Source organism: Callospermophilus lateralis, chromosome 16 (genome assembly GCF_048772815.1).
Source record: "Callospermophilus lateralis isolate mCalLat2 chromosome 16, mCalLat2.hap1, whole genome shotgun sequence".
Lineage (NCBI taxonomy): Eukaryota > Metazoa > Chordata > Mammalia > Rodentia > Sciuridae > Callospermophilus > Callospermophilus lateralis.
In genome coordinates this window covers 55,968,001-55,983,171 of record NC_135320.1, presented here as the reverse complement: position 1 = coordinate 55,983,171, position 15,171 = coordinate 55,968,001, and the positions used below count along the sequence as shown (strand labels likewise).

The 15,171-nt window shown below is 36.6% G+C and overlaps 1 protein-coding gene across 3 annotated transcripts in view; it reads right to left on the bottom strand.

Annotated features, from left to right (window-relative positions):
• The window catches only part of Vps13b (vacuolar protein sorting 13 homolog B), a 736,334-nt gene that overhangs the window by 33,571 nt on the left and 687,592 nt on the right, over positions 1–15,171 (bottom strand). For all 3 annotated transcript variants that reach the window (XM_076835849.2, XM_076835851.2, XM_076835850.2), the window contains 9 exons: positions 15,020–15,103; positions 14,666–14,841; positions 13,835–14,005; positions 13,285–13,486; positions 11,997–12,185; positions 9,522–9,668; positions 6,743–7,026; positions 4,371–4,498; positions 3,961–4,160 (listed from right to left, as the gene is read on the bottom strand). In XM_076835849.2, coding sequence (XP_076691964.2) covers positions 3,961–4,160; positions 4,371–4,498; positions 6,743–7,026; positions 9,522–9,668; positions 11,997–12,185; positions 13,285–13,486; positions 13,835–14,005; positions 14,666–14,841; positions 15,020–15,103 — 1,581 coding nt within the window. The remainder of the gene's footprint in view (positions 1–3,960; positions 4,161–4,370; positions 4,499–6,742; positions 7,027–9,521; positions 9,669–11,996; positions 12,186–13,284; positions 13,487–13,834; positions 14,006–14,665; positions 14,842–15,019; positions 15,104–15,171) is intronic.

Here is a 15,171-nt window from a genome sequence, read left to right as displayed (position 1 = left end):
CTTTGCTCATTCTTCAGTGGCACATAAAATACTTTTCAGAAGTTCATGTCTGCATATCCTTGAAGGCATAGATGAAAAGTCCCTCACCCAGAGACATTCCCTGGCTTCTCAAACTGGCCTGTTGCACTGTCTTATAGCACACTTATTCCCTTCCTTCATTGCTCCCATCAGAGTTTATGATAATACAACTCTCCATGTGATTACTTGCTTATTATTTACCTTTCCCACACATAAATTCCCTGGGGCAAGAGCTGTGTTTTGTTTTTGTTCAGTGCATTTTGTGTAGTCCCAGTACCAAACTTAATGCCTGGCTCATATTAGAATCTCAGTAACTATTTGTTGATTGAATGAATGAAGCAAGCTTTACAATATTTTTGTTAAGTGGAAACTTCTATTGCTTTCTTTGTACCTTGTTTTGGTTTTTCAAAGTAATGTTTCCTAACTTTTGTCAAAAATAATGTTTCTATTAGAAATTGAAATTGCATGCACTATGATAGGATTTTAACCTATTTTGCTGATAGGATCTGTATAAATGATCAGTATAAATTTATTTCTTTTGCCTTTATTTGTCAAGAACCTAGAGGTTTCTCTTCCTAAGTCAGGCTACCACCTGCTGTCACATGGTAATCAGTTGTTACTTTTGGGCCTCTGGCTGAACATCCATGAGATGTCTTCTAACCAGGTGCAAGATCCAAGGACACAACTCCCGAAAGCCCATACCAACTTTATAATCTAGATTTTGTGGCCTGCCTGTTATGAGCTCTTCTTTGATAACTCTTGATACAAACAATGCTTGTTTGTGAAATTATAAACCTTTTTGTGTATATTCTTTCATATACTGCATTTAAAATTATATGAGATTGTCTTATTTACAAAACTGAGCCCAGGGACCTATGTAGGACTAAAAAAAAATCCAATGCAGTTTTCTTCCTTGAGGTATAATGGAGATCTTTTGGTGTTTTAATTGTGCTTGTTTAGGCCAGCTTTGAAACTCATATCCCTTCTCTCAGATCAAGGGCTGAGGGGAGGTTCCTAGAAGACAAACCCACCCGTCCCCAAAACTGCTCTTTCATTAGGGACAGAGTTACCTCTCTCCCTAGTGATTTATATGCCTGGGGTATTACAGAAAGAATGTTGGTGAGGGTCTGAAACATGTCTTTCTCCAGAGGAGGAAGTGCACCGTAGTCTGAAGGACATATGGCATACAGCTCCTAAAAGATTAATGGGAACCTGAGACTTTGCTGGGTCCTCCGACCATGAATGATCGGGGTGTTGGAAGGAGTGCCTCCCCTGAGCTTTGAAGTATCCCTGACTACAAAGGTGTGAGGAACTTTAGAGTGAATAGGAGTCCCCAAAATAGTTTGGCAGGCATATGCCTATTGTAAAGAATTCCTGAGACACATATAAGCAAGATTTCAAAACTCTTCAAACCAATGATGGGGAATTTAGGAACCCTTGAGAAGCTTACAGTGTTCATTTTGTAAATTAACAAGACTGGGAACATCTCCAGGGGCTGCAGGGACTCCACAGATTTTCAAATAAGCACGGCTGATGGAAAGCACACCCCTGGCTGCTACAAGTGCAGGTGTCCAGGGTGAGTGCAGTCCTGCCAGCTGCTCATTCATTCTTTTGTCTATCTTTGGCCAGATCCTTCATCTGTTTCCACGGCTACTGCTCTCCCCAGACCCCTTCTTCTTTCCCTCTCTTGGCAGATCATTCACTCCACACTTCACAAATAAACTTGAGGCACTGAGAACCAATTCAACTAATTTCCTGGCCTCATCCCTCCACATGTTTCTATCTACACCTGTGCTCATTCTCACCCCTTTGTCCCACTGGAGAAACAAGTGGTCTTTCTATTCAAGCTCAACTACTTTGCCTGTGCCTTGGACTTATGTCTCTGGGCACATTTTGCCCATATTTTCCACTCTCCTTGCTGGGCTTGTCTCCCACAGTATGTAGCATCTCCTCCCCACTGATCTCATTTTCTTATGGCCATGCTCCTTGAGAGAACAACACTCACTTGCTCTTCTAACTCCCTTACTTCTACTTACTCCTGAACTTACAATTTCTTATCATTATCTTGCTTGGCATCCTTCCGGAATTTTCCATCCTGTCACAGTTCTCCTCTGGACACTTCCTGTCACTCCACCCAGGTTCTCTTCCTGCTACTTGTTTCCTTTCCCTCCTTTCTTTTGCTGCTCTATACTTGCAGTTGGAGTTTTCCCAGGTCATACCTGGGACCCTTTTGGCCTCCTTCACCCAATCTCATTTTCTTATTCAGTTCATTCATTCAGACATTCATTTATTTCATTAATTTTTATTAAGATCTTCCTGTGTTGTCAGATACTCTACTGTGGTCTAGGAAAGAATAAAGTATGCACCTAACTGCCAGGAATCTTGATGCAGTAGGAAATCATTTAAAGAAATAAGTACAGGGCTGGGGTTGTGGCTCAGTGGTAGAGTGTTTACCTAGCACATGTGAGGCACTGAGTTTGATCCTCAGCACCACATAAAAATAAAATAAAAGACACTGTGTCCACCTAAAACAAACAAACAAAAAATAAATATTAAAAAAAGATAGAAGTGCAACTAAATGCTATAGATGTTATAGGAGAATATAGAGGGGTCCAGAGGGTGAGGAAGGAGACTGCACAGAGGCTTTGGGAGAATCTTAAGAGATGAGAAAGAATGTGCCTTCAGGGCTGGGCAAGAGGAATTAAGGAATTCCAAGTAAAGAAGTAGCACATGTGGCACAGTGTTTCAGAGCATGGACTTTGGAGCCAGGAGATGTGGATAAAATCCCAGGTCTTCATCTTGAAGGAATGGGAATTAGAATAATCAGAGGTCTTATTTTCTATTTCTGCAACAAGACCTAACATGTATGGCTGCTGTAAAGTTTAGATAACAGCAAAAGTGCTTATTAGCACGATGCTTGTCACAGAGTATGTGATTATTAAATAATAACCATTATTACTATAAATATAACTTTAATATGTGTTTTATAACCATTACAGGAGGATCTACTTCATAAGACCAAATGAACTAAAATAAATGTGAAAGAACTTTAAAAAAGTATAATGCAAAATTATTCAGTCATAAAAAGGAATGAAGTTCTTGTACATGCTAAAATATGAATGAGCTTTTAAGAAAACAATTTAAGGGAAATAAACCACATACAGAAGGGCAAATAGTTAACGATTCCCCTTATTTATGAGGTACTTACAGCAGGCAAATTCATAGACAAGAAAGAAGAATAGAGGTTCTAGGAGTTGGGGAAGGAGGCATGAGGAGTTACTATTGAATGGGCACAGAGTTTGATTGAAATGATGAAAAAGTTTTAGAAATAGACAGTGGTGATGCTTGTACAACATGGTAAATGTATTTAACGGCATTGAATTGCACATTTAACAAACAGTAGGTTTCAAGTATAGCAGAAAAGGAAGTAACAAATTCATGTGCTATTTTCAACAAAATACCACTAACATTCAGAGTAAGACAAACAAATCAGGACATCTTACCCACTCAGGTTTTTAAAAACTATACTTATATTTGCAGAGTTTTACTAGTATGAAAAATGTATGTTTTTAAATTGGTAAATTTTCAAAAAAGGGAATTAATTTAGGTTGGTATTTTGATCATCCTAAAATCTGGATAATGAATTTACTTCTAAATAAAGAAGTCTAATAATTGTGCCTCATTTTTGACCTGTGGTAGATTCAAGATGACTTGATTTTTTTCTAGGTGCTCCCCCTGGTAAATAGTTGCATAGTAAACTTTACAGATACATATTTGTATTGAAGAATTTAAGTATGTGGGGATATAAAAATGGATACACAAGTACCCTTACACAGAGACAAGTTTAGCATTTAGAAAGCTGCATTTAAAATAAAGAACCAATAAGGACTCAGAGAGGGAAAGTTTCCCTTGAGCCTGGGCAGGAACATATGGCTCACTGACCTGCGTCCCCTGACTGTTGATGTCAACAGCATCACTCCACTCAGTAGTTATTTCATCTGGCAACTCTACTCTCAAACAAAGGCTAGGAAGTAAGTCTTTGGTCTTGCAGTCTGGATAACTGGAAATCTGATGATAGAGCTCATGATGAACTGAACTCTCAGAAGGAATTTTTCTGCAATAAACCTCAAATTTTGGGATGTCTGAAATAAAAAAAAAGGCATATGCAGACTTAGATATGAATGATAAAGACTTAGGGATATTAAACATAATGTTGTAAAATAAATTTCTTAAGAAGTTTACAATACTTTTATTTAAACATTCTTTAAAGAATACATGTACTACTAAATAAAAGAAAAATAAACCTCCTGAAAGAAAATTTTATTCTTTAAAGTCTGTTCTATAAAAGATACCTTTAATGTTTTCCTTTATAAGCACTGCAACTGGGCATCTATTGTGGAGAATGACTCGAGGACTAGGGTCTTCTGAGAGGGTTAAATAAGTCACTCCAAAGTGTTCTTGATACGTCAGTGCTATAGCCCTAAAACAGAATCAAATCAAATGACAGAGATGGTTTAGAAAAAAGTGCAAGTTTTCTCTCCTGGTCGTGTTTACTTGGATTAGCGATATTCCAAACTCTAAAATGCCTTCTCTTTTATACCTTGGGGAGATTTTTCCAGAAAAATGAAGCCATCCCTTCATTTAATAGCTGTCATACATGAACTGTATATTTACTGATTTTTAAAAGGTAACATATTTATTATAAGATATCCAAAAAATGTGAGAAATTATTTAAAAGATTAAAAACCCTAACTCTACCACTCAGCAAGAACTATAGCTAACTCTGTGCTCACCTTGTCCCCAGCTCTTTTGTCCTCTATTCATATGTACCTTAAACTTCTCAGACAAGGTACCGTCTTCTCCAAAAGTGCTCAGTGAATTCTGGTAAAGGAAGAGCTGATCTACTTTAAGGACTACTTCAGAATGTGGATGCCTGTCCATTTACATTCTAACAGCAAGCAAACTTACAATGTTTGTTGTCAATTTTTACAAGATGGTCAGACTTTACAGGATCTACATTTTGACCACCAGGAGCAAAGGTGTATTGATAGGAGTTAGAAAAATAGCTGCCTGAGCACAGGTTGCCCTCTGTGTTAAAGAGAGAAACTTTCCTATTGTACTACAGCCTACCAAATGATATTTTATATCAAATCAGGAAAAAGATTCTCTCTGAAGTCTGAATTATATACACTGTTAGAATTAATCACAGAAATTAGTTAATTTGCTGAATGTGGTTCTTTGTTTATGTTGATTAAAATGGGTTAATAGCACATTAAACAACTTCCTGTTTGCCATCTATTCTATTTGCCAATGTGAGTCCTTCCCAAAGATTATATTAGTTTAAGATGCCAAAGTGAACTGTGCATTAGCATTTGGTGAGAGATATACCATCAAATATGTACTACAGAGTGAGGGAGGGAAAGAGATAAGGAGATGGGGAGATGAGCAGAAAGTACATTCCTTTTCAGAGTGAAGTTCTTAGATAAACAGGAAAGATCTTTTCTTAGACTAATTTTGAAAGAACTGGGAAAACCAATCTCAAGACAGTTTTCTTTTGATAGCTATGAAAGTTAGGGACCAGGCTAAAGTATAGTCCTTTTTAACTATTTAGATTTAATATTTATATATAAGATTAATTCATACTATAATTCTTAGAATTTAAGCTTCATTTACAAATGAAGTTTTGTTTCAAATTTTGTCTTTTACTGTAAAAATAAGATTTGTTTTATAGACAGAAGGTTGCATACCTTTCAAGAATACTTCCTTAAATTCAACATGCTTAATATTATCCATAACCATAATATAAATTAGAGTAACCCCTCTTTGCAGGGTTAAGGCTGAAAATATTTGTAAACTCAGGTATGTTTGTGAACATTGTGACGGAAAAAAGGATGTGGGTGTGGAATAGGGCCTTACCACTATGGACAACTCCAGTTAAGCTGTTATCTTTTAAAATATTACTATTAAATCTTTGTATATATCAAAAAAGTTAGGATGGCTGAAGTCCAAAATTCTATAAATTCATAATCATGAGCATAAGGTACCTCCCATAAGGTCACAATATGTTTTCTTTTGTAGCTGTTACATATACCATAAATAAGTTATTCCTGACAGCTGTAGAAAGGATGGATTGCATGCAAAACAACCACAAAATAGAAGTCCAGTATGAAGAAAGCATTACATGTCTCTGCCTTGATTCTGTCCTGTTATTTGCATAATTGGTAATCAGTAATTGGAGCAACTTGTGTGCAGGAACAACTACAGCAGAGAGTCTTCTGTGGCTTATGTTAATCTAAGTTCTCTCTCTAGATCAATTTTTGTGAAAAATTTTATCTTGAAGTAAAATTACAATATTAGAAAAGAAAAAGCTTTCCCAACTTGATTTTCTTATATTTTAGCCTTAATTTCTCACCATTTTACAGAGGCTAAGAACTCCTAAAAGAGGGTAATCTTTTTCATTACAACATATTGCTACTATCCATGGTACAAATAATATCATTTCCTCCAATATAAGATGCATACACCCCCCAAAACATCTCATAAGCATTACACTGGGACAACCCATTATATGATCACAAAATTTGAGCAACATATATGATGTCTAGAAGTCATTAAAGATAAAATTTAGTCTTACATATATGGAGCATTGCACCTATTCTCTTTGCATCTCCAGGAACAGTGACACTGACAGGCAAAGAAGGGCATTCACATATATGTAAAATACCTGGTACAGAATCCATTTTCCCTAGAATTCCCAAGGGGCACTGCCACACTCTGTCGGGGAAACTCTTGTTTAACTAGAGCTGGCAGGCTCCAACACTGTGAGCTGTCTGCACCTGTGGCAGGAGAAAAGCCCAGCAAAATCTGTTTCTGAAGCAAGGATGTGTCCAACACCGATGGCCCAACGTCAGGCATTAAATCCCAGCAAGGAAGGGAGCTGGATTTTATAGCCGGCTGCTCTCCACCTGGGCAAATGCTGAAAGTAGCACTGTCCGGAACGTGAAAATACTGGGAAAAGACAATACAGAGAGGGCACACTTACTACAACAATGCAGCCAAGTTAAGTTTTAAAAGCATAGCTTCTAAGAAACCATAACCGTGTATTCAAGTTGGCAATGTGGGAATATCAGCACAAGAAAGCCCTAATGAAACAGTGAAAGCAGTGGAAGCAGGGTCTGCTTTGCTGCACATAATGATAAAATTGGGGTGATTTAAAAAGATGATGCACAGTTCTTTCTCCCAGGTATTGCAAAAATCCCCAAGCTACTGGCGTAGAAATGTCATGTGCTGGGAAGGGAGTCCCCTTGGACAGATAGGTATGGCTACACTGAAATGGTGTGGCGTGGTGGCAGATATTAGGAAAACAGATCTGAATAACATTCAGAACAGGAAACTGGGAGTTCAGAAGACAAATTTTATGTAAGGCTCATCCTGAGGGAGGAGCAAACTCTGATTGAATTTTACACTGTTTCTGGCATTAGAGTTGCTGAATTTTAGACTTAAAAAGGATCTCAAGGGATAATAATATATTTCAATAATATATAATAAATAATATAATAAATAATATATTTGAATTTCCTATTTCACAACTGAGGAAGCTGTTTGTTTTTGTTTTGTTTTGTTTTGGTAATGGGGATTGAATCCAGGGATGCTTAACCAAATCCCCAGCCATTTTATTTTGAGATGGGGTCTTGCTAAGTTGCTTAGGGCCTTGTTAAATTGCTGAGACTGGCTTTGAATTTACAATTCTTCTGCTTGGGCCTTCTCAGCCACTGGGATTACAAGTGTAAGCCACTGCGTCCAGTAGGAAGCTGCTTTTGACTGAGCTGATGACTTATCTGTCCAATAGCACAAAGCCAGGAAGTGACACAGCCCTGCCAGAAGCCAAGTTTCCTGCTTCCAGTCTGGGCTTTCCCACTCTTCCACACTCTTTAAGAGACCAGGGATTATCATGCCTCTTGAAAAATCCTACACCTGTCTGAAGCAGAGTCATTGTTGGAAAAGGGGACACTTCTCAGCTATAGGGGCAAATTGAGTCTTTCTCTTCTTCCAGGAAGCCAAGGCAAATGGGGAGTCCTGGGTGATGTTGATGCTGCAGATGCTGCTGGCTACAGTCATTTACTGAGCACCTATCCCTTTTCTTTACAATAATTTATTTAATCCTCATAAAACCTACAAGGAATGCAAAATGATGCCCATTTTAAAGTTGAGGAAATGCAGGCTGGGGTTGTCGTTCAGTGGTAGAGCACTTATCTAGCATGTGTGAGGCACTGGGTTCAATCCTCAGCACCACATAAAAATAAATAAAATAAAAGTATTGTGTCCATCTACAACTAAAAGTATTTTTAAAAAAAAATGAGGAAATGTCATCTGGCCCAAAGTCTTGGGAAGCCCTGGAGTGAGAAGTAGGGCAATTATCTAAATGAAGGCTAATTCTCTTGTCAAAGTAAATGTTGTTGACCTCTATTCTTTTTTCTTAATATTTATTTTTTTTAGTTGTAGTTGGACACAATACCTTTATTTTATTCATTTATTTTTATGTGGTGCTGAGGATCGAACCTAGGGTCCTGCATGTGCCAGGTAAGAGCTCTACCACTGAGCCACAACCCCAGCCCTTTGACCTCTCTTCTTAACTGGACAATAACTGGGTACTTCTGGCCACCAATTTATTTTTATCAATGAACTAGGATGAAATTCTATTGTTCCACTTTTTGTAAATACCACAATACACTGTCAACTAAAAAAAAGTGTAATATTTTATCCTAATCGATCCTTCTAATACAATTTTTAGGAATAGAAAGTAAGGGGTAATAATAACTGCAAACAAAGGTAAAGAAAGATAATGCTTTTTTATATGATAGTTTCATTAACATAAAATAGCTGCATACTACTTGGTGTACTCTAAGTTTTTTTTTAATCTCTCCTTACTTTCTTTTTCATTGAACAAAGAGCCAAGTCAAAAACTCCTCTCAACATTCCCAGATGTATTTTCTATGTGTTTTGCCATTGAGATGTTAACATAAACAAGCTGGTACACTTTCACATTCACTCTCTGTGTGAACACAAAGCTCATTGCCCCAGATCTGTGGCTCAGTTCGATTCTCGCCCTCCGTCCACACCAGCAACTCAAACCAGTTCCTCAGCTGCTGCAGCCTGCAGGACAGATGTGTTTTTTCTTTTCTTTTTTTTTTTTAATGCAACTCAGAGCTGGCCCACTGCTTTACTAGTGGGGGTTCACTGAACCTGTGAGAGGACCATGCTGGAGCCTCTGAGCAGATGGAGTGCAGGCAGAACTAATCCAGCAGTGTCAAGATCTGTTGTTTTGTTGGATTTCTGCTCATTAATTACATAGCCTCCATGGCTTTAATTACAGCCAAATAAGTGAATTTCTCTTTACCTATATTCAGTGCTAGCCTTCTTTGCCCTAGGCTATAAAAAGTTGATCGTATTTGTTGTTAATTCATCAAAACATAGACAAAACCATTATGTTATGAATAACTTACCTCCTTCCTAGAATGGGGTTTGGAGACAGATAACTGTGGTTTATAAAATATCTGATACGGTGTGTTATTGATTACTGTAGTCTTGTCCTCAATCTGAATAATCTGTATACCTTGCTGTACCATAGAAGAAATGCAGAACTGACACAACTGTAAGATAATCGAGGAAAGGGCAATTTTTACAACATTATAAGCCATATGATTATTCTTTAAAGATTATTTATCTATTGCTTTGTCCATGATAGTACCAGTTTACCTTTTTCCAGAGTACTTAATAGCATCCCTTTCAGTCTTCAAAATGCCCTGGCCAATACAAGGCCAGCGTTGACAGCAAAGTACTTTAGCAAGCCAGTTACTTGTGCTACTGTTGTACAGTGTAGACAAGAGATTTGTTTTCAGATTATTTCACAGATTACCTCATACAATATTTATAAAGCACTTATACATAAACAAATTCCTACTCATCTTAACAGGATTCAATTCAGCAACCCTTCTTCTCACAAGTACCACAGCAGTGACCTCACAGAGTGCCTTTAAAAGTGACAATGAAGATGAAGGAAACAATATGACTGACCTTCATGTATTGCTATATCATGCTCCCCACCTGTTTTAAGTAATTTATGAATATTAATTCACAAATTCCTTCATATAGTAACTATATAGGGTGATTTCTACTATCCCCATTTTACAGAAGATGAAAGTGAGATGCAGAGGTTCAGCATTTGTCAAGGTCTGGCTGGGCTGGAACCTACATGGTCTGGCTCTGCAGTGCTGCTCCTCACCAGTATGTGCACTGTCTCCTTGCACTCCTGCATCCCATGTGGAACTGATGCTTGGAGGGATACCTGCCTAAGGTTAGCTGTCCAGTAAGTGGCAATCTCAGAGCAGCAGTCCTCAGAGGGTGGCTAGAGCTCATATGGAGGATCTCCAGAAAGGGGTATTAAGTTCAAAACTAAATTTATAATAATACTGACATTATATTTTTCTTTTCACTTTACTTTCCTCATGAGCATATGGTGGAATTTCCCTGAGGCTATTATGACATACCATGACACAACTCTGATGGCTAATGGAATATGTTTAAATTCTTGTGTTTAAAAAATTTCTCTTAATTTACAATCTGGTAAAACCTGATAGAACCCATAGAAACAAAAGGTCTTGGGGGGGGTCCCCAACAATTTTTAAGCATATAAAGGAATCCTGAGACTGAAATGTTTGAGAGTTATTACTAAGAATAATTGAACATCACTATATATTCCAATAGTTAGTTCATTCATTCATTCATTTGCAAGTATTTATTTAGCACTTGCTGTGGCTCCTTTGTGAGGTGCTAGAGGTATTGGGTGTTTGCCTATATTGTGTAACATTTTTTTCCAGGTTTTGATGGCAGTTCTCAACTTACAACTATTCAACTTTGGGTGATTCATGCTTACAGCTCTTTGCCATTTACACCCATGTTACAGCGCTTTGGCAGGCAGGCAGAACATAAACATATGTTGCCCAGACAACCTTGAGGAAATGGATACCAGCCTTGAACACTGAAGAAAGACCAATTTCTTGTTTCAGGGAAATTTGTTTCTTAAAAAATGACCAAAGAACCCTAACTTTTCTTAAAAGACTCTTCAAAGGTGCTCAAAACAACTTCTTCCCAAAGAAAGGTCATCCTGAATTCTACTATTCTGATAAAGTACCCCTTCTCCTTCTCATTTGGAATAGCTAAAATAATGAAGATAATTTTAAGTACTGCATGAGACTTCCACATGTCACACTAGATATTATTCATTCATACATACAATTTAATGTGATTAGTTGCTATATTATTCATCTAGTTAGTTTTCATAGACTTTAGATTTATGCTGAAAAGCATACACCATTTATATTTATCTAAATAACTACTTAAATATTTGTGTGTGTGTGTGTGTGTGTGCAATCTCTAAAAACATGGGTACTAGTCAACTGTTGAAGAACTGTTGAAGTCTGTCAGTTGAAAACTGTTATAGGAATTCCCTCTTAAAACATTGGTTCTACGGGGAAAACAGAATTGGCCCACATCATTTTGCTCAGGATGCCCTTTGTAGGAATATAACCTCTGCTGTAGGAGGCTTTGTACTTTCACTCAATGCTTAGACTGTTAGCAACTTTACTTCCTGGTCTAAAAAAAGGAGGCCAAGTACAATTTGTAGATATTTTGGAATAAGTTCATTCCCCTTCACATACTATATATAAATCAAGTGATTGCTGAGTGTTCTGAAATAGAGCAGTTATTGGATAAATTATGTAACACAACTTTTATCATTGGTAAAGGAAAAATATATTGTAAAACAGAAGTCTAAGATATTAAGAAATAAAGTATTTTACTGCTATGTATTAAGTAGAATATGTAATACCAAAAAGGGGTTAAAAAGAAAAGGTAGGTTTATATTGAATAGCTTAAGGGGATGGCACATTTGATTTGAGCCAAATCAACTCTGACCTTACCTTCTGATGTCCTGGGAAAGCACCAAGTCTTATTTCAGCATCAATAAACCCTTCTTCGTCCAATGTCACGACTTCACCATTACCTCCATCTTTCCACTTTGGAGATGTCAGGTTATGGACTAGTTTAATTGCTACTGACTTGTGCACAGTGTTTGTATTTGCCCAATATATTCCAATCTGAAAAGCTTCCTGGAAAAATAATGCCTTAATTATAAAGTAATTTTTCTTAACTTTGGTATGTTTTTAAATCTTAATCTCCAGGATCTTTTCTCATATGATATAATAGGTCCATTAAAGCAACCAAATATCATTCCACTTTTTTTTTTATAATGGCAACATACATTTTATCTTTGTTTCTAATGTCAATTTTGATTCACAATGAAATTCATATTTATGGACAGGAGAAAAAAACCAAACTTGAGATGTGACTACCCTATAAATAACAAGTCTTAAAGACTGAAGGTTTCATCTCACTTGACAAGAGAATAACATGCAATAATGGGTCCATACAGGTCAACATTCCAACTCTATAAGGTAACAGTATTTGATTATTAAAAAATGAAAAATGCAATTGAATAAAGATGTTTATGGACTGGAATGCAAAAAAAAGAAAAAGGACTCTGAAGTTGTTCTCTATTAGGAAAATATTTTATTTAAGAGTTACTTTATTTTCTCAGATTTACGTCTACTTGAAATGGTCTATCCTTATAAAGTTAGTTTTATAAATTAGAATACAAAATCTTCTGAAATTTTTATCTTGTGATTAGGTTTTCCTCCCTGTGTCACTAATAATTCCATGTTGTTTTAATTAGTAACTGGATAATCCTTCATAATTATGGACATACAATTATATACATATAAAGGAAAAGGAGCCTGACAAAAATGGTGGTTCAGAAATCCTCAATACCTCACAGAATTCACAGAATTTAAGAATTGCAAAGATTATCAAGGGGATGGGTTAGCATATAGTACAACTCTGTATCCTTAACACACTGAGAGATCAATCTTAATACTTGTCAAATATCCCGCACACAATAGAAATGAGTATGTAATTAGAACAAGTTATCCAAATTTAATGATAACTCAACCATGAATACTGCTGATGGGGGGGGGGGAAAGACATCTGAAAAATCTTTGAATATCAAAGAACATTCCGGATTCCTTATGTATATATCTGTGAGGACAGTTTTCCACAATGGATTCATTCCGTTAAATCATAAATGCAACCTCAGAATAAAATCTAGTTGTTGAGTGAGAAGAATTATGTTAGTTTCAAAAGTTATAGTACCTGAAAATTAGGAGGAATAATAGTTTTGCTAGCAGGAACCTGTAGAACAATCTTCTCTCCTTCAAACAGCCAGAGGTCCCACTTGGACTGATTGATAAGCAGGGCCCAGGGCAGAAGTTCTATCAACAAAGTTCTAACATATGGCTTCCAGATCGAGAGCTTCACTCGCATTGGGCTATCCCACTGACTCAGCTGTTCATTCCTGTTCCAAATACCACATCCAAGAGACTCAATGAAATATGATGACCTCAGTATTCATGAAATACGTTTAAGGATTCCAGACACACAATGCTCCTGTAGGGTACCTCTTCACATCAGTCATTCAATGCTGAATTTGCAAGCAGGAAAAGCAACTTTTCATGCAATTATGTTGTACATTATGAGTAAAAAAATATATCTATAAATATACCTACTAGATGACAAAAGATCAGAATCTCACAAATACATGCAAATACCTTTTTCACACTATTTATGAGATCTTAATATTTTTGTTAACAGTCATTTCTTAATATATAAGTGTGTATAGAAGAAGATAGCTGAAGACTATTACCTGTCAGAATCCTTCTTATTATAGGGCCATGTGGGTTCGAGAGATTTTTCTGGCCCATAGAATTCATCAAGGATCTGATTAACTGTACCTCCAGGGTGTATCTTAGTGGCTATTTGTTTAATTAGGGCTGTTGAGATGGGGACAGCACAATCTGAAGGGTCATATTCTTCTCTAGAAAATGGAAAAAAAATAAGTGTTAGATTTCTAAGTGGTCTACAATTTATTTTAAAAAAAGCCCTAAAAATGTACTATGAATCATACTTTTAAGTGAGATTGAGTCCATTTTCAGTGATTTAGGAAAGTATGATAGTTTTTGGATGATTTGGGCCTTGGCCTTTCCTTCTCACTTGACCCTGCTTGGGTGAGATCTCAAGTCATGCCTTCTTCCACTACAGAAATCATGTGTCATTTAAATTTAAACTAAATTATATTTTCTGATGACCTCTCCTGATTGGTTCTTTCTTTCTTTCCCTTGTTTTGAGTAGTAACATTTTTATTATAAAGGAATAATACACACTTGAGAATGGGAGTGTAGGCAATCATATGGAAGGAGGAAAAGAGGGCAGAGAAGAGGGTGAGAAGAGGGAGAGAGAGAAAGAGAGGACGAAAGGGGGAGAAGGGCAGGGGAGACACCCAAAAAACAAAACTCTTATTTCTAATCTTGATGAGAAAGAATGAATTTTATCTAAAACTATAGAGGAGAATAAGAGAATAAAATAACATTTTCCTAAGATAAAAATTCCATTAATGTTCCTCCAGCCCCCTACAGTACAAGGTTAATTTTCTACTGAATTTCTCTTAGGAATATAAAAAAATGTATTTTGCTAATACCTTGCTTGAAATGTTAGGTGATGTACAAGATCAGGTTCTATGTTTTGCAGTGGTTTTTCCTGCCCTCTTCCTGGAATAATCTGTGTTTCATTCAATCCCAGACTCCTTTTCTCCAAATGTATGATAATGGGGTCTGGAAGATGACTTCTCATGATAAAAAGAGGGCTGAACACAATCTATAAAAATAAAAGGACAGAACAACTTTCATATTTACTTTGTTGCAGTATTCCAGCTGTTTGATGCTGAAACAAACTTGTAATAAATCTCTTCCCTGGGTCACTGTGACCTTAATTTATTTCAGAACAGGAAAGGTCAGAGTCATATACCATATTTTAGGATTGGGAAAGCACTCACCATTCGTTGCTGCACTTGAGAGTTGGGTTCTAAAGTCAAAACTGTACACCAGACATAAATAATGGAACTGTTTGAAGATGGCACCTGCACATGAGATAGCAGAGGATTCTATTAAATACTGAACTGCTTACTCACTAATCAAAATAAGACAC